General features: G+C 46.4%; 1 protein-coding gene across 1 annotated transcript in view; it reads left to right on the forward strand.

The window, feature by feature from the left end:
* Positions 1–316: 316 nt before the first annotated feature.
* Positions 317–21510, forward strand: part of LOC139102784 (uncharacterized) — a 63595-nt gene continuing 42401 nt past the window's right edge. Inside the window, exon 1 of the mRNA XM_070656928.1 lies at positions 317–2319. Within this exon, the coding sequence (XP_070513029.1) occupies positions 2257–2319 (63 nt within the window). The 5' untranslated portion in view covers positions 317–2256. The remainder of the gene's footprint in view (positions 2320–21510) is intronic.

Consider the following 21510-nt stretch of genomic DNA (forward strand, 5'->3'; position numbering starts at 1 on the left):
AGCACAAAATGTAATTTACATTAAAGTGACTTGGGAGAAAAGACTAATGCGTGAAGATTACGCTAAGAGCATAATTTGACGAGCTGAGGCAAAACTAGCCGCGTATTTAGTTTTCATATATTTTTATTTTATTTTATTTTAATTATGAGATAATTATAAATAAATAATCTCTAAATTGATTTACAAAAAAAAAAGAAAAAATTAAAAAATTAAAAATTGATCTTCAAAAAGTTAGAATTAAAATAATAAAATTGATTTCTAGAATAATTTGTAGCACATTATAAATGAAATTTATGATTAAGCGACGCGATAGTGTCGCGAATAAAATATAATGCAGTTGTGTGCACAATAACGAGACGCATAATGCGATAAATATCTGAAAACTTCCTTTTACGGTTACCGTAAAAATAAGATGTAACACCTTTCGCTTGTAACTGTGCGAAAACACGAACGGATCGTTGTTTCGTAATGTTTACGACGGCGCGGGGCAGTTGGCGCGAATCGAAAAATATGAGTTTCTCTTTACTCTTGTTTTTAATGAGATAATTTATATGCGCGAGGCTGTACGATGTCAAGGTAGAGTTTGATACATTTTTAAGCATTGTCATAAAAGTATCGAGTCTTCGAGCGACGGAATTAAAATTATAAAGAACAAGAACATGGCCTACTTTTCATGTAACGCGGTCGTAAAATGTAACGTCTACGTTTTAAGTTTTCGAGCGACTAATGCAGATAAAACGGGAAGATGTCGAGCGAGAAAATCGTAATGAAATTAATGTATTATTCTCAGTCTTTAAACCTGATCGCGATCACTAGACGGATTTACGACGCAGCTCAACCCACTTTAATTTTTATTTTAGCAACGGAACAACAGAAGCAACGGAGAGGCCACGGTCACCGCGTAATTCACGCGGAGAAAACGTACGCGCGGCGATTCGATCGCATTCGGCGGGGTATTAAAGGCGAAAGGCGAGCGAAATAAAAAGTGTCGAAGTCAAAGGCACACGGGTGAAAAGAATAAGGGCGCCGTGAGCCCTCCGGTAGCGTGGCGGGCATAGAAGGGACCGTGGCTGGGCGTTCTTTGAGATGGTCGATCGGTTCGCGGCGCGGAATCAATATTGTTGGATTGCTTCGATAACGCCTCGTAAATATAATAAAGCCCTCGAACCCTTCCCCGTGCCCTTGCCTCACGTAGCGTCTCGCGCGGAGCTGCCCGAGAAGAGATAATGGTCGAAGCCGTGGGCACCCAGTGGGACGGGATGGAGGGGACACGTTGGTTAGGGCCCCGCAACCCCTCGTCTCGCTCTACCACGTCGTTCCCGCTTCTCTCTTTCTTCCCCTTAGTCTACCTTACTCCCGCTCCGTCAGCCTCGCGATCCCTCCACCGCGACGCGTTGCGTTGCGGGCAGACCTGCCGGGCAGCGGCGGCGGCGGGCACCAGAAGAGTCGAGTCGAGTCGACTCAGTGAGCTTCGGCCCGAGCTGGGGAACGTTCGGTATTATCTCTCACGGCGCGGTTGCCCGTATTCTACGTTCTCGTGAACGCCCGTGGTAATTCCCGAACGCCTCTTAACGGCTGTGTGTGGTCCCGGGGTTTTTTTCTCGACCGATGTACTCCGCCCGGCGAGATAAACGAGAGAACGAGGCGAGGGATCTACGCCGACTGTCCTTCAAATGACGGACTCTTGAAACGGCTTTACCTGAATCGATTGAGATTTCGTGAATTCGCGGGCGTCTCGTGGCCGCGGAGTCGGATGGCCGCGAATGATCGAGGTCGACGTACGATCCCTCGAAAGTCGTAATTCCGGTCAGCGGCCCGGACTATTATTCGCCCGCGGGTCTCTCTCCGAAAGCGCGTGTGGAGACTTCGACGACCGATACGGAGGATGTCACGCTCCGTGGACCACCCCGGCTGCCGCGGCCGACGACCCTCCCGGCGATCTTGCGGCGAGCATCGCGTGTGCGTATACCCCTCGTGCCGTATATCGACGTAGGAACGACATAGAGAAGCGACTTGGTGCGACCCGGCGAGTGTCAATGAGACGCGGTGCGCGCTATTTCTAGGCGAGATTGATCGGCTAGGTTTCTTTGAGTGATGACCGCGGAAGGAAGAAGCCTTGATGTTCCTGCCGAGTCAATCAGCGCGTGATTTACTCGAGGAAGAATATCGCGCGCGTATTGAAAGTGGAAGGCGCGCTTCCTACGACGGTACGCTGTTTCGTGTGCGTCGCTCGCTTATTTACGTTTTTCGACGCCCATGGAAATTTGTGCCAATCACGGATTAATGCATGTCGGAAATTGCAGCATGGAGGACATAAGCGTGAGTATTATACTTTACTTCTGTTCCTGCGTAAAAGCGGAAATGGGATTTACGAGTATTCTCCCGGCGCGCCTATCCGCTCGCGAAAATTAATTGCGCAATTTCTTGGGATATGATTCACGGTAACACCGACGCGCTCCGAGATGCTCGGGCGCGAGTGTGGCGTCTCTCGGGATCCTATTAAATTTCGCAATTTATCGCGTAAATGAGCAGCGCCGTCGTTTCTTTATTTTTTGCGTTCCAGTTCCAACGTATATTTGTTTTATAATATATTCCCATTCGTACGGCGTAAACATTTGTTTTTATCGCTATCTTTTAATTTTCGGTTTATTACAATGCGTTCAAAGAAATCCATTTACTTGGTTACGAGGTTTTAACAAATTTTAATTACACCCTCGTCCCTCGGCAGTTAAATTCACTAACGAGAAATAATGTGTAGCACGCAGTGTAAACCTGATGTCGAATTGCTTGTCGCTTCCGCGGCGGTGTCGCAAAACAACGACCTCGAGTATGAGAAATGAGTTGGTCTACTTGGCCAAAAGTATCCCGAGATGGATCACCGTCGACGCGGCTGACAGCCGGTGTATTAAGGCAGCGACAGACAAATTTCCGCCGGCGCGGAGCAAAAAACGGTCTTCTCGCGGAGACGAGGATGGATTCGGTCGCTCCGTTGCACCCCGGTCGATTAGTCTCGGAAGACGCGGCGGGCCGCATCATTGCCGTCGTTCGCAGACCGCGTGTAAGACACGCGTGATCCGCGTACGCGCGAAGGAGAGGCACGACGCCGAGCGCGCGTGTACCATCGCGCGCGTTGGATGCCGAGCTTATTAGTTCGCATTGCCCGGCTCTCACGCGTCTACCACATCGGGACAATGCGCCCGGGGATTGCACATTGTTGTTTATATTTACGCGTCGCGGCATAAATCTTCGTTTAAGTTGCATTCAACCGGCGTGAGCTGAGAGCACGGTCGCGCACACATTCGCACACCGGCCGCGGACGCGCACGGTTCGTCACGGATAACGCGCGGTCTTCATTAAACTTAACTTCTTTGCGTGCCGACCGGCCATTAAGGACGGAGGACCGGCCTACGACTAATTTGTACTGTAAATGAGATCTCGAGGATCGTTACCCGCGTGAAACAACGTCATACTAACGGTCGGAGGCTCACTTCCACGTGATTATCGCTTTTGGCTGACGAATGGGTGAATTGCTAAACCCTACTCGACATTTATTTCTATCGCTGCCTCTTTCAAAACTCGCCTCCGTAATGTACGCGCAGGTGTAAAATAATTGATTTTATCAACTTCCTAATCGAATTTATCACAGGCGAGATTGCGTTTCGCGATTGCTCTCGAAGAATAGGTATACCGTAAATATAAACTAATCTCGTGATCAAAAAGTGGTGAATAATTAGATGTTATTTTTTTTTGCTGAGTACTCGATTATTTCTAAAAATTTTTTTCTTTCCAAATAATTAATATTTTAACAGACTGAATAGCTTGGTTTAAAATAATTACTAATTTAATTTATCTAATCTATACAACTTGGACACGATCGTTAACCAGGTTTACCAAGGTCTGATGAGTTACTGAGCGGTAAATTATTATCGAAACTAGACAGTGCTTAATGATCCGAACGGTTTAACACCGGCAGACGTATCCATTCTGCGTGCTGCGGTACAATGTGTTTTATTCGCGGCACAGGGTGCAACGCATTAATGAAACAGAAACACACTTCCGACCGAGACAATGGCCTTCCCTATCTCCGTATCTCGCATAACGAATAATGTTTCCAAGATTAAGACATTATTTGCGAGATACACTTATATCGCGTGGCATTTTGTGTGTACGGTAATGACGGCGCGGCGCTTTCGGGATTGTCTATGCGTGCGCGAAAGAGAGACGGGTTGTGATGACTACCTTCGGCTCGCGCTGATGCAATTTTCACCGGCTAACTGACCTACCTGCTTATACGCGCCGCGATCAAGACCGCCCATCCGCGGAGCATTTATATCGCCGCGGCGGCCAAGGAGTACGGGCGCACGTAATATTTTGCCTAGGCACGAGCAACGCTCGGGATATATAGCTATCGGTAAATTATGGCCATTAAATTATGAATATAGCGGCGTGCGCATTTTACGAGAATTATTTTGCCGTGTAAAGGGGAATTTATTCCTTGCGCGAACATTAATTCTTCGTGCGGGTAAATGGTACGGGCGAAGTGCCGAGATGCGAACCCCGCGAATCGATCGCGGATCGAAATCACGCTAATATAACGTCAACGGGCATAATAATTTTCAGTACGATTGACAGGCGCGACTTCAATGGGTTTAATTCACGCCGTGTTAAAGTCGGCTTGATTTAAACTCCGCTATTGTCGTTAATTAAATAATATCCGCCGCGAAAAGCGCGTAATCCTAATCGCCTCAAAAATTTACGATTATCCACATAAATTTATCGTATCATTAATAACAAATAATACAGATAACGGTGATATACCAACAGATTTTTTTTGGGGAAAGAAATAAATCGCACATACATTAGTGAATATTCTCAGATGTTAAATTTGAAATTTAAGTCTACAGTTATTAATTTCTTTAAATGGTAGATGCGTTCTCGGAGATTGGCACATTTCACCAGATCTATCAGCGCTGTGCTTTAAACAGTTAGATGATTCTGCTACAACCGGTTACTCGGCTCCGTGCACTACGTAATCTTCTCGTTTTTCCCAAAGAAAATTGTGGCGTATCGTATGACTTCGATTACCCGCTGCCTATACAAACACCTCAAGTGTACATACACGAGTCCCTAAGCCGATGCCCGAAGACGAAGCGCCTCCGAGAATCTGATGCAGGTACACGAATTCCCAACGTTGCTATATAGATATTACCGCATTATTATACAAACCGAGAAATAAAAATTCTTGCATATACATGTATATATTATTAAAACGTATTAATGTTTGATGAATTTTATATTTTTATTCTGAACTTTAATTCAAATATCTTTTAGCACATATTGTCCCTCTTTCCTTTACGACCGCGTTGCTTTTTCCTCGCTGGCTCTCCTCGCTTCGCGTCTCGGCACATTCGGAATTCAGACGGGGAGAGAAAGGGGGGGCCCTTTCACACACACGATTATCAAAGGGGAGGAGTTGGTGGCGCGAGGAAACAGCGTCAGTGGTCTTCGCGCCAGATAAATCTACGTCGCGATCTGCGTTCAAGAACGTCGTTATCTGCGTGTGTATACGCGCGCGCGCACCTGCGGGCCTTGCGTGTGCGTGCCCGGTTGTACGGGAGCGGGCTATCGTCCATCGCGATAGAGGTTTCCGAGGGTACGCTGGACTTAACGATCAGAAGAGGCGTATGGACCAGCTGTTACTGATATCACCCTAACTCGAGTTTTGTTTCTCGCCGCGAAATGAGCTGATGAATTATGGCGATGTTTATAATGTCAGCTTATTTCGCTGGGAAAAAAGAGATGGTAGCGCACGAAGATGAATCTAACTAGTCCGTATTTGTAAATACGATTAAGCTGGATATAAATTTTACTCGCCGCGGCTGCGGGAAATAAATAGGAAATGGTGTTTCACGGCCTGCGAATGCATCGTGACTGCACTGTCGGAGATTTAAAAGGAACTGGAATAATTATTCTATTGACACGTATAAGTTACAGCGGCGAAAGTAGAAGCGCGAGTAACGCGGAGTCGCTTTCATAAATGATGTATTTTCCGACACGCGCGTAATCGATGCACCTGTGCATCGTAAAACTCGCTGCGCGGCTTACCTACTCCTGTCATCCAATTCCGTTACCGTAAGAACCGGATTTCTACACGATTGTCGGGAAATATATTTGCGCGCGGGCTGGGTGACTCTTGCGCCACGTTGACACACGAGATTCAACGAGACGAAAACCTAAACGCGCGCGAACCACTTCCCGTAACCTATCGCGAGACGAGTACACGGATCACCTGCTTATCTAATTGCCGTCAAGACCGCGCGGGTACACGCTCGCTCTCGAGCACGCGTATCGCATCTCATTAGGCTCGTCGCGGTCTTGTAAATTGCAAAAGTGTTGCTCGCGTTAGATTCAGATAGATGACTTTCTCGGAAGTTTGTCGAAGCAAAAATAAATGTTACTTGTTGAAAGATTTATAAAATAAACATTAATATTACGAGTGAAATAAATAAAATAAATACAACTCCAAACGGCCAGTTTTTTTTCCTTTTTTTTTTTTTTTTTTTTTATCGCAGAGATAAAAGACATCGTAAAACCGTCCCCATTGGACACTTTTCACGCATCTGTTGTTTTCCCGGTAGCATCGAATACCGCGCCTGTGCACCGAACGGAAGCCTGCGAACCGCAGACGTATTTCATCCTCGCGCCACGTTTTTAAGACGCTTTTACGCTGTCAGCTGCTACGTTTTCCTGTTGGCGAGCGGGGGGAAAGTCTAGTTTGGGAAACTATCGACAGTGGGAGGGCCGCGGACAATGAAAAGTGAGTCATCGGTAAAATGTACAGCGACAGCCCGACTCGACCCGACGAGTACTCAAGTTTCCTCCCTCGGGGACTCCGGCTAATTGGCAGTTACTTTCCATCCGATGTCTACCGGCGTTGGCGTTATACGCAGTAGGCGCGCATGCATATGTATGCAACGCGACGTAGCTTCCCTGGAAATTCTTGGTGTGCGGATTTACGCGATAGGATGCCCCCGCGACCCTGGGTTACAAACGACGAGAAAGGCGAAGCACGCCGCGAGAGAGACCTTGTTCTCGGTTCTTAGCAGTGGGACTCGGTTCAACGGGGAGTAAGAATGGCCAGGTATTTACAGTTTACACCCCATTCGTTGCGTAAATGATTGCGCGCGCCTAGGTCTTACCGGGAATGAAAATTATCCTGCTTTTAAGGCCGCAAGATCGTCCAGCGTAAAACGTACGGAGACGACGTAACGAAGGCACGCTTGAAATTATTTCCACCAGCGAGTGCGTAACAAAATTATGTTAGATCATGCATCGTTTTGGGATAACGTAGGGAGAAGTGCTTCGGTCGAACTTGTCCGTGAATCCGACGGTGGAAAAAAAAAAAAAAAAGAAAAAGAAAAAAAAACCGTAAAACAACGTATTGTCCGAGCCGTCATATTAACGTCGTTATCTTGAATCGAATCGTACGTAACCTATCACTCATCGAAACTCGTAAACCTGATGGGATCGTAAACATTAGGCGCGAGTAATAAATTTTGCAAACATGCTGCATATTCATATCCATCATCGCAGTACCGTTCGAAATTCTTTCCACGCGGTTGATGGCGTTATATGACTGCTGATCGTCGCAAGAAGAATATCCCCACGAGACGAATCCGGAGGCAAGAAAGTCTCATTACCTTCTTCTCGAAATTTATCTTCTTCGTACGAGACAGCGCGGTCGACGCGGCCGGATCGCCCGGCGTATTACGCGAATACTTATTCGCGTCATTATCGGTACTTAATCATCAGCGGAAAAACAACTGACCGAAGGAAGGCCGCGCCTTCTGCCCACCCTGGCGACAACAATCGCGGATGACTCCGGTGTGGCTTTTCGTCGACTAGAAGCGCGTCGTTTGTCGCGATCCACTCGAGAATTCAACAAGCTAGAGGTACACGTCGTTCCTTAATTAATGGGATCCACCGCGAGTTCGTGTGACACGAGGGAAGGAAGAATCAGCGGAAGGACGCGATTCAGCTAGATTTCCATTCTTTCTCTTTCTCTTTGTCTCTTTCTCTTCCTTTCTTTTCGCGGGAGACGAGATGCGCAGCGAATCATGCATTATGTATAATACGGACATACACCGGGGACCGAACGCCTGGGTATATTTCCTCGATGTAAGTAACGCGCCGCGCCGCGCCGCGTCGGTACCTGTATTTATAGAGGTACGCAAATTGGCTGCAACCGCCGCGTCGAAACAGCACCGCGAATACCTCGTCGGCGCGGAATATGCAAGCCGTCGTCGTGAAATCGTCGGTCGGCCTGCCGCGCTCGTTGCATCTCCCGCCGCGCACTCGACTGAATAATTATAATTGTTAATCGCCGATCGCTGCAAGTGCGCGAACAAGGGAGTCACAGAAGCGCTAATCTCGACGTTACATTTGTGACCCTCGCTGCGATATCGTGCAATTATTAATCATTACGAGGGCTCGCATTTATATGAGAAACTTCCTAATTAGAACAACTTTGTTCCAACATAGTTACACATTAAGAAACGAGTTTTTAGAAAACCTTTCTGATTTTTTTTTCTTTTTTTTTTTTTAAATAATTAAACCGAAATTTAACGCCGGTTAATATTCTTACCGAAATAAACTACTATATTTCCTGTGGTATGATACGTGAGATGTATGTATCATGTATTATGTGCGTTTTAAAACCTAGTGTTTACATTAATGTGTACTTAGCGTCACGCGAGGTATGATCAGAATATACATATATTCCGGCGCTACAGAAATATTATCTGGCGTTCCAAATTCAGCGAATAAAATGAGGTTGAACAATTTCTCCGCGCGTATCGCGTGTTACAAAGCAACGGTGTAGTCAAAAAAAAAAAAAAAAAAAGAGAACCTGTGCGCCGCTTGTTTCTTTCGTCAGAAAAATACAGCCATCCGATAGCCGCACGAAAAGTTCTCGTAATCAACACGTCATTTATACTTTGGTCTCCGGTAACGATCCATTTATGGAAGTTTTCCCATTCGGCGGCGATGTACGTAATAAACGTAAAGAAAACCTTTGTACACGACATGACATTCTATCTGATACGCAATTTGGTCGTTTAACTGTTCGTGTTTTCCGACGGGCGGCTCTTCTTACATGTATCATAAATTCTTTGTATGAATGGAGGTATCGAATTTTGTTATGGCGCGCATTGTCATTTCGCGAAACAGCTTTGATGTACCATCGATAGTTAACTGCTTAAGGTAAGCGCGCGAATTATTATCGTGAACACAAACGGCAATAAATTCGCGCGAGATTTCGGAAAAATTGCGAAATAGGACTCTATTGTTATTGTTTCACTGCGGGCGAGAGCCCTCCTGTACCTTCAACCTATTCAACTCGCGGATCATAATTTCTCACGCATTGAGTAACATCCGTGAATATTCACCGCGCACCTGAATGTTTCTCACATGGTGATGTTTCATTGTATATCTCCGGTGAAGAGTACACATACGGAAACGCATGTGCATAAACGCGTTTGGATGCATCGCGTACGTTAGTACCACAATAGCACAAAGTGTGAAAGCAAAACGAGACGAAGATCTCGCTATCTAATTATACATATAATATTATAGTAACGTGAGATTTATAACTGTCTGAATAAAATTATTTTTACGAAAGTTTTTGATGAAAAGTAAATTTTTTAATAAATATTTTACCAATTTACACGCGTCACGCTTAACGTAATGTGATAATTGCCCTTTCCCAATAATATCGATTAAGTTAAAATTGAGGCGACGTTTAATTATTAATCGCGGGTCCAATTTTCTATCGACAAATCTGCATCGGTCAATCAAGTCCGGGCCATGTTCCGGGCGTGTATGCGCTAGATTGAGTGCACATGCAAGACGATACTCGTCAAGGTTAAACGTTAATTGACCGTCGCGAGCACGATATGCGATCGGCATCAAAACGCGACGCGGAATTATTAGCTGCATCGAGTATGAAATTAAGACGTAGACCGAGCTCACTCTCTTTATTTCCTCTCCCTTTCTCCTTCCGTCTTTCTCTTTCTCTTCGTAATTCTCGGTGCATGCGTAACCCTGCATTAGGGCCGTTATGTGCATAAATTCTCTTTCTCTCTTCTTCTCACAATCGATATACGACTCACCGAAGTCGGCGGGCCCTGAAGTCACGGTAAGCACGCGGCATAAATAAGAAGTAACTTCGCCTTCTCGCTCCTCCGCCTCGATTTGCCTACCGCCCTTTCCTCTCGCACACACGCACACGCTCGTAGATACGTGAACTTCGTGATTCAACCCTTGGCTTACGTGACGATAAATGCTACGGCAAAGACCCTGCCCTTTACTTCGTTAACCTTTGACACAAGTATCGGCCCGAGAGGAGCAAGTAAGATGGGAGCAACGAAGACGATAACTACACCGCGGAACGGAAAACAATATTTCATTGTTCCTAGCGCGCGAAATAAAAAACGGTAATAAATGCGAAATTTTAGCGCGCTTCGATGCTGGTATCGCGGTAAAAAAAATGAGTACCTACTCACGAAATCATTATCGACCGAAAGATTCCGAGTAGAGAGCAATAGGCACGTTCCAGAAAGTTATCGGCAAGAAGAGGAAGAAATTTTTCGCAAATTTAAAATCGTCTAAAATCATAGACACACCCGTGGTCTGCGCACTTTACGATCGCGTTGATACGAGGAGTACCGGTGCATCCAGAGCGCGTTCACGTAGCCGTTGCTCCAAGCCGGATTTTCCTACGACCGTAAGTACGTCGTATACGAAAGAGTTACGTGGCTCGCGGCATCAATCAGGAGAGAAAGAGGAAAACGGCGCGGCATTCCACGGACCTCGTAGCCGCAGCGTCGGCTCGGCGGCCGCAGGGTGGCCGCGGTACCTCTCGCGTTCAAGGTAGCCCTTGGTCCAGCTTTAACTAACGCCTAACTCGACTTAAGTACGAGCCGGCTCGCATAAGTGCAGACGGGCATTTGGTTGCGCCTCGCCCCTGACATGAGGAAGTCTCTCGGTGGTGTTGGCCGACGCGCAGCCGCTACGCTAATCGCTTACACGAAGAAATCAAGCGGCGCAACCGTGCCGCCGCCATCTCGGTGTTGGGGCGCTGCCGCTAATTTTCCCCTCATTACAGTTCGATGCGTTCTACGGGGTTCTCTCTCGCCGCCGCGCCGTGAAACTCGTTAGTGCAATTGCGAGCCGGGTGAATCGCGGGGCCGCGAACGCTCCGGGCGGGACGCCCACGTGCGTAATGGTCGGCTGAGTCAAGGCTGACAATGAGTCAAACGCGGCATCAAAAAGAAGAGACTGCATCGGCAAAAATCAATAAGCATTGGAATACACGAACAGAGAATCCATTCGTTAGAAAATAATAACTGTTGAAATTTACGCGGATCATCGCGACAGGAATGTTATACCGCGAGATGGTTTTTACGAGCAGCGCTGATATGGGCGTCGTGAATCAAGCTGCGCGATGTATTATCAAGTCTAACTAACAATTATTTAGTAATTACGCCGGATGATTACAGAGTTTTCGGGAGGCAGTGGCGAGTAAGTCGCGAGGACGGGACGAGTTTATCGTCGACTTGGCAGCTTGATAAGTAGGGCATTATCTTCACGTGGAAGACTCGCAAAGATTGATGACCGGTCGCTTTTTTTTTTACCGCGCACCTCGGTAATGAGCTTCGGACTACATTTTAGCGTAGATGACACGCGCGCTCTAATTACGTCCATTCTCTATTGCACACATCGCGCGTGCATAACGCACACGTCCGAGTGTGATTGATGCCGTGAGGACTCTCTCATTCTTTGTCCCTCTTTGTCTTTATGCCGAAGGATAGACATAATCTGATTTAAGCCGGCTAAAGCAGCCGCGCGAATCTTCTCGCGCGTAGGCGACGTTAATGTCGTTATTACTTTATTATTTGTTGCAAATTACAAGAACGCGTGGTTCCGAGGGTCGGGAATACGGGATTGGCGGGTGCGGAATATTTATCAAATTGCACGGAAGAGATGATGAAACGCGGGACGAAAGCGAGAGAGCGCGCGCCACGATACGCAGACTGTGATTACCGATTTTCATGCGCGTTTACCTGCGAATATCCTCAAGGAGAGGTAAAATCATGCACCACCGGCCGGCGATACGCGGTCTATAGTTCGAAACAAATACCGTGCACTCGTGAATACATTACAAAACTCGACGCTTGTCCGATAAGTGCACGTCTTCTCGTATTCGCCGGAAGACGTGTGGAGAAGATCCGCTTGCAACGAAAGCACGCATCGTACGGAACCAGTTGATAACGAAGATAAATAACATTTCGCGCAGAATCTACCGGAGACCTGGCCGATTTAAGCTGACTCTAAGTTCAATAGTCAGCGTTACCGGAAGAGAGAACACTACGAGTTACCGTTAATTCACTTCGTACGTTATTGACGAGTCACCTGTTAACTCTTGAACTTTTTTCATTCAAGCATTGTAAAGTATTTTGCTTGTAGAAAGACATATTAATGACTGACGCTTAGCAATATATTTTAACCATTATGTTTTTATGATTGCAAGTATAGTGTAAAAATTAATTCTCGTCTAAATAAAGTGGTATTATGAGATGTGAATGGCGTTGTAATGCAAAATTTCATGAGAATTTCAAGAAAAATTATAAAAAATAAAACTAAATATGCGTTTAATGCGTATTTTTGCTCTCAAGTTTCATAAGGCGCGCGAAATAAGAGCCGAGCTGCGGCAATGAGGGGGATGCAAGCAAAACAAAATGCCAGTCCGCGACGTGCGAGTCGTGAGAATCGGAATGATTAAGGGGAAGGAAAGCCCAGCGATCGGCAGGCGCGTTATTAAGACGTCGCGGTATCCATTGGCTCCCGATGAAGATGTTCGACGACTAACGAGAACGATGAATACCAGGTTCACCTCGGGCGAGAAGATTGCGGTCGGTGAAGATGGTGGAGGGTGCGCGAGGGGGAGGACGAACGGGGGGAGGGAAAGGAACCGGCAGGACCACGAAAGCGGAGGGAGGGACGGCCAACAAAGCGCCTGCAATCCGCAAGTACCAAAGGCTCAAAATAAATTGCTTGGTGCTTCGTGTCTTGCATGCTCGATCTTCGGGGCAGGAACCATGATACCTGGAGCGAAATCGTGCGGATCGGTAGGCAAATTAGGAGACCGCGCGGACCCCGAAGGCGCGACGGCTTCTAATGGAGACGTTCTAAAGACGAGGGGAGACCGAAAGAGACGCGGAGAGGAGAGGCAGGTGAACGGAGGGAAGAGAGGACACGAGAAGGGGGAGGGAATACAAGGTAGTCCCTCCGGGTGAGAAGACCGCGGTCGTTTTCCCAAGCGAAGTGGAAGAGGATAAAAGAGACCGCTCGCAGAAGACCGATACGGAGAACAGTAGTGGGGATTGATTCGTAGGTAATTCGTTTCTCCTTTTCGACCCTGTATTTAGGCTCTCCGACGATGTCCCTCTCGTTCTACCACAGATTTCTATACGCGTATATGTGCGCGCCAGCGCGAGAACGAACGATATTTCTCTCTCTTTATTCCTCTCAGAAGAGGACTACTCTTCTTTAATTCGGCTTAGTAATCGATCCAGAAAAAGGTGTAGAGAAACCTTTTCACGATTTATCGAACGTCGTAAAATTTCGACAGACCAACAGCTCACTTTACGTGACGAAGGAATCGTAATAAACTAACGTGAAAAATATTATTAAAAATATTAATTTTACCATTAATTAATTGACTGTTGAGCATTACGTAAAAAAAATAATATATCTATATTAAATTTTGTTTTCTTGCTATTTTAATTAGTTATACTTCGATTTCACGAGATTATAATAAATCTTAATAAAGAGTTACTTATTTCTTTTCTGACATTTTGCTCTATAAAATTAAATTTTAATTTAAATACTTTTATGTCCGAAGAGATTTCGGTGTTTACATTTACACCAGCACGAATACTTTTTTAGATAGTGCGCGTCACTCGAAAAACATGTGCGAAGAAAGCCAGTTAAGATATCGAAGACAGCTGCCGTAACATAAGCAATGTCCGTCATGCGTGCCGACCGCTCATAAAAAGAAAGAAAAAAAAAAAACCTAACCGATTATCGTGTCGATTTTATTTTCCACAGATGTTCCGACTATTGAATCCTCCGAATAAACATAAAAATATTTTCGAGTGTCAAGATACGCTACGTTAATAGAGATATCATTTCTTTTAAGCGATGCGTGTTCACGGCGCCGTAAAACCACGTTTAACCCGGAAATGCGCTCGTAAAAGTTAATCGGGCCGAACGAGGCATAGTAGGATATCCGAGTCTAGTTAGCGTTATCAATGATGGAGAAAGCTTCCCTTCCACTTGTAAAGGACAGATATCGAGGGCAATGTGGCCTTCTCGAGAGTCCCGAGCGTGCCTCTAAGTGGAGCACGGGAACGTGTATCCTAACTTTTCCTTTCCGCGGCGCACGTAGAAGACGTCGCGGGACCATAAACGCGAGAAATATGTTACTCTAGTAAATACTATCAGAGAAACGTGCGCGAACTTCCCTCGCGGCGTCAGCCGGAAACGACCAGTTGCGGGACTACGCGGTCATCATTTAGTTACACGGATAACGGTGAGCTTGTGCCAGAATGCAACAGCGGGCGCGCCGACGGTGCTCCGCGACGCGACGCAACGCAGATGCATCCTCCTCCCTTCTTCCCAACATGCGTAGCATATGGGAATAGAAAATAAAAATCGACGGTGAGTTCCACGCGAGGGAACGAGAGGAAGGGGGGATCTGTTCGCACGATCTGTGCGAAGCCTCGCGCATCAGCCAAACCGCAATAAATATCCTATTAGAAACGCTGCGTTATAGGTAATATTATGTTAATTGCCAGTGTACGGTCCCAGTCCATATTGTATTAGTATGTGTAGTACCTACGTGTGTGTGTGTGTGTGTACCACGTGGTGCAAGGCCCTCACACCTCGTCGATGGTACCGGAAACTTAAGCGATATTGAGAGCTTAATTATCGCGCAACAGCCTTGCCGTTATTTTCGGACATCTTTAATTACGAATAATTTTAATACGATGATAAAAATCTGCGGATAATTGCCATATTCGCCCAATTTAATCGGTCCACGTATCGATAAACGTTTTCTTTTTCTTTTTTTTATTTCGTATAGATGAATCGATTTTTTTTTTAATATAAAATATGAGAACCTCGATCCTATTTCGTCGGATTAATCCGCAACAAATTTCTTGCATAAACTAATGCAGCCGACACGCGGCGAATCGCCGATGCTGTGAGATAATAAAAGTACCCTTAGGTTCGCCTGGATTCCTCCACGTAACAAAACGGAGATTTCATGGATAAAAGGACTGTTTAAACAGTGATCTTAAATTTTCATAAAGTACACGAGATCTTGATCGCATTCTCAGAATCACGGCGGCGCGTGAGTACCCGAGAAAGAGAAGAAAATTGTCGAAAGGTAGAGAAGAAGAGAGCAGGTTTACGAAGAATCCCGTTATCGGCGACATTCGAGGACGGCCGGGCAACGTACATGGGATCCCGTCGCGGTCCACGGGGGATTCCTAATTCCCATGCAAATAAGCCAATTTATTTTGGTGAGCCAACTTGGAACGATTAGGCTAATATCGCTTCGTCCCGCGGTGAGGCCGCATTCTGGAGAACGTTCGATGCTCGTAAAACCGTGTCCCCGACTGCGACTTTAATTCGCGACTTCCCTTCCGACACCGTGCTAGGCGCTGGTGGTCTCATTCTGATTAACAGTCGTTTCGATCGTAAATCGCTGGAAATCTTCGCGATCGCCGCCTGATCACAGGCCGCAAATGTTTTTCGCCCCCGGGAAATCGCCGTGCAATTACTCAAACAGCAAAGAGCGCGCGGTCTTAAGAACTTGATTTTCTCGCGTCTCTCGGCTCGACGCGCTCATATGAAGCCATTTGGCGAATGTAAATTATCGACGCCGGTTTGAACGTTACCCAAAGTTATTCAATTGAGTAATTAAATTGTTTCGAGTTATATACATGCACAGTCATATTCGTAATTGTATACGTTGAATAGAGAAGTCTCGTTTAATTAACTTATTATGTTCGCGAAAGAATTTATTGTTATTATACGATAGACGTGCAAACGTTTTTGCGATTTCGTAGCATCGAATATTTATAATCGCGTCCTAATCTAGTTTCATGAACGCTCGTCGTCCGTGCCACCAGCCGACAAAGTCCAAATCATTATGTCCAGCCCACGCATTCTTTCCGCGGCGGTCCTGGCCCCGTCTCAGCTTCTCTTTTTGATCGTGGTGTCGGTCTGAGGCGGGAGATCCCGTAAGAGGAAAGGGGAAACTTGGCGAGAAGAGGCAGAGAAAAAGAGAAAGAGAGAAAACGGTTATACCCTGACTGCACCGGCGGCCGAGGTGGTCCAAACTCTGCTGGTGGCCTGCTCTCGCACTTACACACCCGATCTCACATTCGATCTTGGATCGCGAAATGCCACAAAAGACCACTCGTCACCGATTTCGTAAAAAAAAAAAAGACTTGAAAATATTTCTAAGAGAAACTCTAGAATCGGAGATTACTTTAAAGAGAAATGGAATATAAATAAACGTTAGATCGAAATCTGTTAAAATTATTTCCAAGTCCATCTGATAAATTCAAAGAAAAATTCGGCCGTCAATTCGTTTTACATAGTAACAAGAGAGACGTAGTAAATTATTCGAATATCTAACGTGCACAAAAATAGACACCGGAGCCGCAATAAAAGAAGCTAAGAAGTAAATCCCGAGGCGGCTCAAAATCGTTCGGGATGATTCCTACATTCACTTATCTCGCGATGATATCGAGACAAGAGAGAATGATTAAAATTGTGATATATCCATGCGGTTAGCGTGGTATCTCGTTATGTAAGAACCGAACGCTTCTCACGAGACTATAATTATACTAAAACCTAATGAGAAGCTCGATCGATGATCCGCTATAATTCGGTGTCAAAATTTGAGCCGTGCCACGGCGGATGCGCGACGAGCAAGATTGTGATCACCGTCAAGTCGAGGGGAAAAAGAGAAAAGTCTTCGGTGCCGTGCGAGAGGCTCCGATCTTCACGTATCGTGGATAGCGATGAGAGTAATTTACCCGACGATTTTACCTATCTTGGTCGCCACTGCCCTTTCACCCGCAATGCGGACTTAATAGAGAAACGTTTCCATGCGTGGAAACGAGATCGAGATAACGATGATTGCTACGATCGTGAGGAGAATCACCGCGGCGAGTCCGAAGATGGACTTTAGAAAAAAGAAGAGGAACTCGATCGTGATAGCACCTACGGCTGGCGCTACAAGCTACTGACTTCCAGCTCCGTGTTTCGGCCCGCGTGACTCGTACGTACCGAGGAATTAAGATGCCTCCCATTGATACCCGGCCGGTTAATTAAATAGCGAAATCGCGACGGTTACTCTCGGAGGAGCGCGTCCCGATGCCGCCGCCGCCGCCACCGCCGTCAGTTCCGCTCCGTTGAATGCACAATGTGGAACTCCGCGAATGCGCCGCGATAAGAAGAAGAACCGTCCGCGAGATCTCGCGCGCGCAATGATTTACATACGCTCGAATCCGCCCGTGTGCGAGAGGAGCACCGGATACGTCGCCACGGACCACTGACTTCGCTCGCTTTCGGTCTACACGTCTGTAATTAAATCTCGGCTGCCGTACTTCGGACGACTAATTAGTCCTTCCCTTCTTTCGGTCGACGTACCGACGTATTCGAGTGGCGCCAAGTGTAAGACCTCGCACGCACCTGATATACGAGTCGTTGACAAGCAAAGCGGAAAATGTTAATTAACGGTGATTACATGAGACATGAAGTTTGGCGTGCCGATAAAAAACTACGAGATATCTTGTACCGCGTCGCTACGTGATCAATCGTAAATCTTGAGTAAATTGATATTTGCATGGATAATTGGGCATTTAATTTGAATCTAAAGATTATATTAATTAATATATCACGTGCATTTAATCGATTATTATTTAATACTATTATATACAAAAAAAGAAAGAGAAAAAAATCTGCACCGTTGTACATAAATATACGGTCAATTATAGTACTTTGAAGTAGAACAAGTTAGCATCGTCGACCTTTGACACCGTCGAAAATTGTCTCCGTGTTTCGTCGCGATCACCGGGTACGGAGAGCGTTTTCGCGGTTCATAGCCGATAGATTAAGACCACCTGAGGTATTAGCGACAGATGCATACCCCGAAGAACCAATTTAACGGTTGCCACAAAAGCGGATCGGAGCGAGAGAGCAACTCGATGCGTGCAGCGAGCGCGGAGAGATACGCGAAGTGAGCGAAAGAAGAGAAGAGCGATAGAAGGAAAACGCGTGTTATAGGTAGGGGGGAAGGTGAACGGCATTAAATCTCACCCTCTTCCGACACCGCCGTCTCACCCGATGGACCACGTCGTGTGACGTATATCGGGCTCACAAAGGGCCCCGACCTGATCTGCGACCTATACGGAACGGAGAGAGGAGGAAGGGAAAAAAAAAAAAAAAAAAGACGTCTGCACGCGGCTTGCGCTATGTGCGTGTGTGTGCGCGCGCGTGTGTGCACACGCAGGGTGAAAGACGAGAATCCGCTCTCGCAGTTGACCTACCACGGCTCGATCTTTTGTAACGTCGACGTGCCGTCGCGGTCCACGCTTGTCGCCGATGTCTTGGTTCGTGAGCAACATAATAGTACACGGAACGACAATAATTTCAGAGATGTTAAACATGTGCCCGTTTCCTGTTTGTCCGATCCTCCACGCGAAAGCAAGGTATCATCTTTTAATATTTTATATGTACATAATATATGTACATTAAACTGTACAAGAGATCCCGTTGGATTAAGATTAGTTTAATAAGACGGTAATTTTTAATTCAAGTTTCTTCTTCTATCTAGAAAACTCAGAAATGCAAGTCTCTTAAGACAACATTCATGCTTACGTAGCAAATTACTTTTTTACGATTGTAATAAGTCGCGCACGGCTTGTAATTACTAGTATCGAGACTGTTTTATGAAAATAATTGCTGGAATCGATCGTTTTTAAAAGTTTTTACATGCACGCGATATGTTCCCGCTCGAGGCCGATGTACACCGAAGGGTAGATATCGCGTTTTCTGCGACGAAAGCGGCTAGTAGCGTACGTAATCCTAGGCGGCAGAGGCAGGGGATGAGAGAACGGAGAAATCAGTCATCGGCAAACCGGCCGGCGCGGTATATACATGCGGCACATGTGAAACTCGACGCACACGACGCTAAAGTCACGTCGCCATATCTGCTTTTCAGCGTACACTTCTGGGACAAGCGGCGATCGCATTGGACGTCTTATACGTACTCGGTGACAAATAGGAAGAAAAAGATTTATTATTATGACGATGACAAACAGGAGGGGTCGCTAGTGTGACGAATGTGGAGGTATCAGGAAAAGCTAACAAACGCGGCAGAGAAGCGAAAAATTGTATCGAGAATGCGGCGAAATCGTGACGGCGCATAATGGCGATCATCATCGCTTAATTTTGGGTGCGGAGTCCGTATCGAATGTAAAAATGTGCGCTTCCAAGCGAGAGAATGATTATACAAGTTTTTTTTTTCTTTTTTTCTCGAAACACGAACTGATTCATCAATATATTTTTAACTGATTTTATTATTAAATTTATGATAAATGTTCTGTTGAAACTATGCGTTTTAAAATTTAGTGATATTAGTAGAAAAATAATATAATCATTTATTAACGTGCCTAAACAACGAAGAGAAAATCGCGCTCGTTAAAAATATTCCTCAGAGGCGAATGCGCGCGGTTGGGATTTACGTGAGAACTTTGGGATCGTGCGAGCCTAGCGGGGAGAGTTCGATTTCTCGAATTTCTTGGCGATGCCGCCGGCAGCCGGCAAGCCTGAGCCTGCCGCCGATCGAAGTCGGCGTCCTTCGAGCACGACGGGCCCGCGTTACGTACGAATTTAAAGGATTTCGCGAAACCCCCATCCGCCGCCGCCGTGCGCGCGTGCACGCGGTCGAGGTGAACAGCGTACCGGCAGACTACTCTCTTCGAGCACAGCTTGAGGCAGGATGAAGACGTCCAGAGCTTCGTGGCAGCTCAAGGTCTGCCACTTCTCCCTTCTCTCAAGAACCTTTACGGTCTCTCCTGCCTCCCTCGCGCGGTGTCTTTCTCGCTCTACCTACACTCGGTTCTTCCATCCGTCCTCTTCGCGCGACCTCCTCTGCTTTCTTCGTTTTCCCCCCCTCGTGCCGCTGGCGGTCCGATTTTGGCGAGAGGGAGATCGGCGAGATGCTTGGCCGGAAAGACGGACAAGGACCAAACGCGAATCGCGAAGGGTGACGGGGAGAGGAATTGCCGACGCGCAAGCGAGAGGGATGCAGAAACCCAACGGGCTGAAATAATAGGTTGCGCCTGTGCGCTCATTAACCTTTATACCCTGCCAGGCTGCGAGTACCACCAATCTTCTTCCTTTCTTCCTGCGATGCATCGGTATACCCTGGTAGACGATACGTGTGTTTGCTTTACCATGATCGGGCACACACGGGCCGACCGGCTGATAGAATCGACGGTGGGTGTGCGCGCGCGAGTCGTTTTCTTTTATGCGGATTTTATCTGAAATCGGACTTAACGGAACGGAAGAGGGTGAGCGCGCTTTTATTTGTTCTACGTAGAGGCAACTAGCGCAGAGAGCCTTTCCATGTGGATAATTTCGGATAATTATTCCCGCACGATCTCCGGCCGTAAACGTAAATTACGCTACATTGTGCGGCGCGGCTGTTCCGAAAGAATCGCGCAGATCCTCCCATTATCGCGCGACTCTTTTAATGCTCATAAACTGCTTGTATTATCTCCCTACGAGATCAAGTGAAAAGAAAAGTAGGCGGATGTCAGTGCAGTAAACTACGTGCTACACGAGAGCCAATTAAATATCCGAGTGCGGTTTCGCACAGGCGGTATTGCGTAACGTTGAGTTTTTCCCGGCACTTGTGCGACTCGATTGCGCGCTCGCTCCTATTTTTCAAAAGAAACCCTCTGGCAATTGGCGTTGAGGTACCTGCCGGTCGTTTAGATTTTCTCACTCTATATCAATCTTGCCACATTTCATTCAACATTACTGAATATCTCGACGTGAATGCGATACGATCGCACGACGCAAACGTATGCCGCGAAATAACTGGCCGATTACATACGCGCTACTGCAGCTGCCGCTGCGGTTCGCGCGAGAACGTATTCGAATAATCGTTCGCGCGACGATAATTGTGGCTGGGTTTAATTTGCCATTAATTAAAACGGATTTATTACGGTAGATTCACGAGAATCACTTTTTTTTTTTTTTGGTTTTTCTGTTTTTTCTTTTTTTTGTCGAGCTCGAATATTACCACGAAGCGCGCCTTCTTAATCCTTCCATTAATTTTAGGAGCCCGTTCAACATGGC

This window comes from Cardiocondyla obscurior, linkage group LG05, assembly GCF_019399895.1.
Source record: "Cardiocondyla obscurior isolate alpha-2009 linkage group LG05, Cobs3.1, whole genome shotgun sequence".
Taxonomy (NCBI): domain Eukaryota; kingdom Metazoa; phylum Arthropoda; class Insecta; order Hymenoptera; family Formicidae; genus Cardiocondyla; species Cardiocondyla obscurior.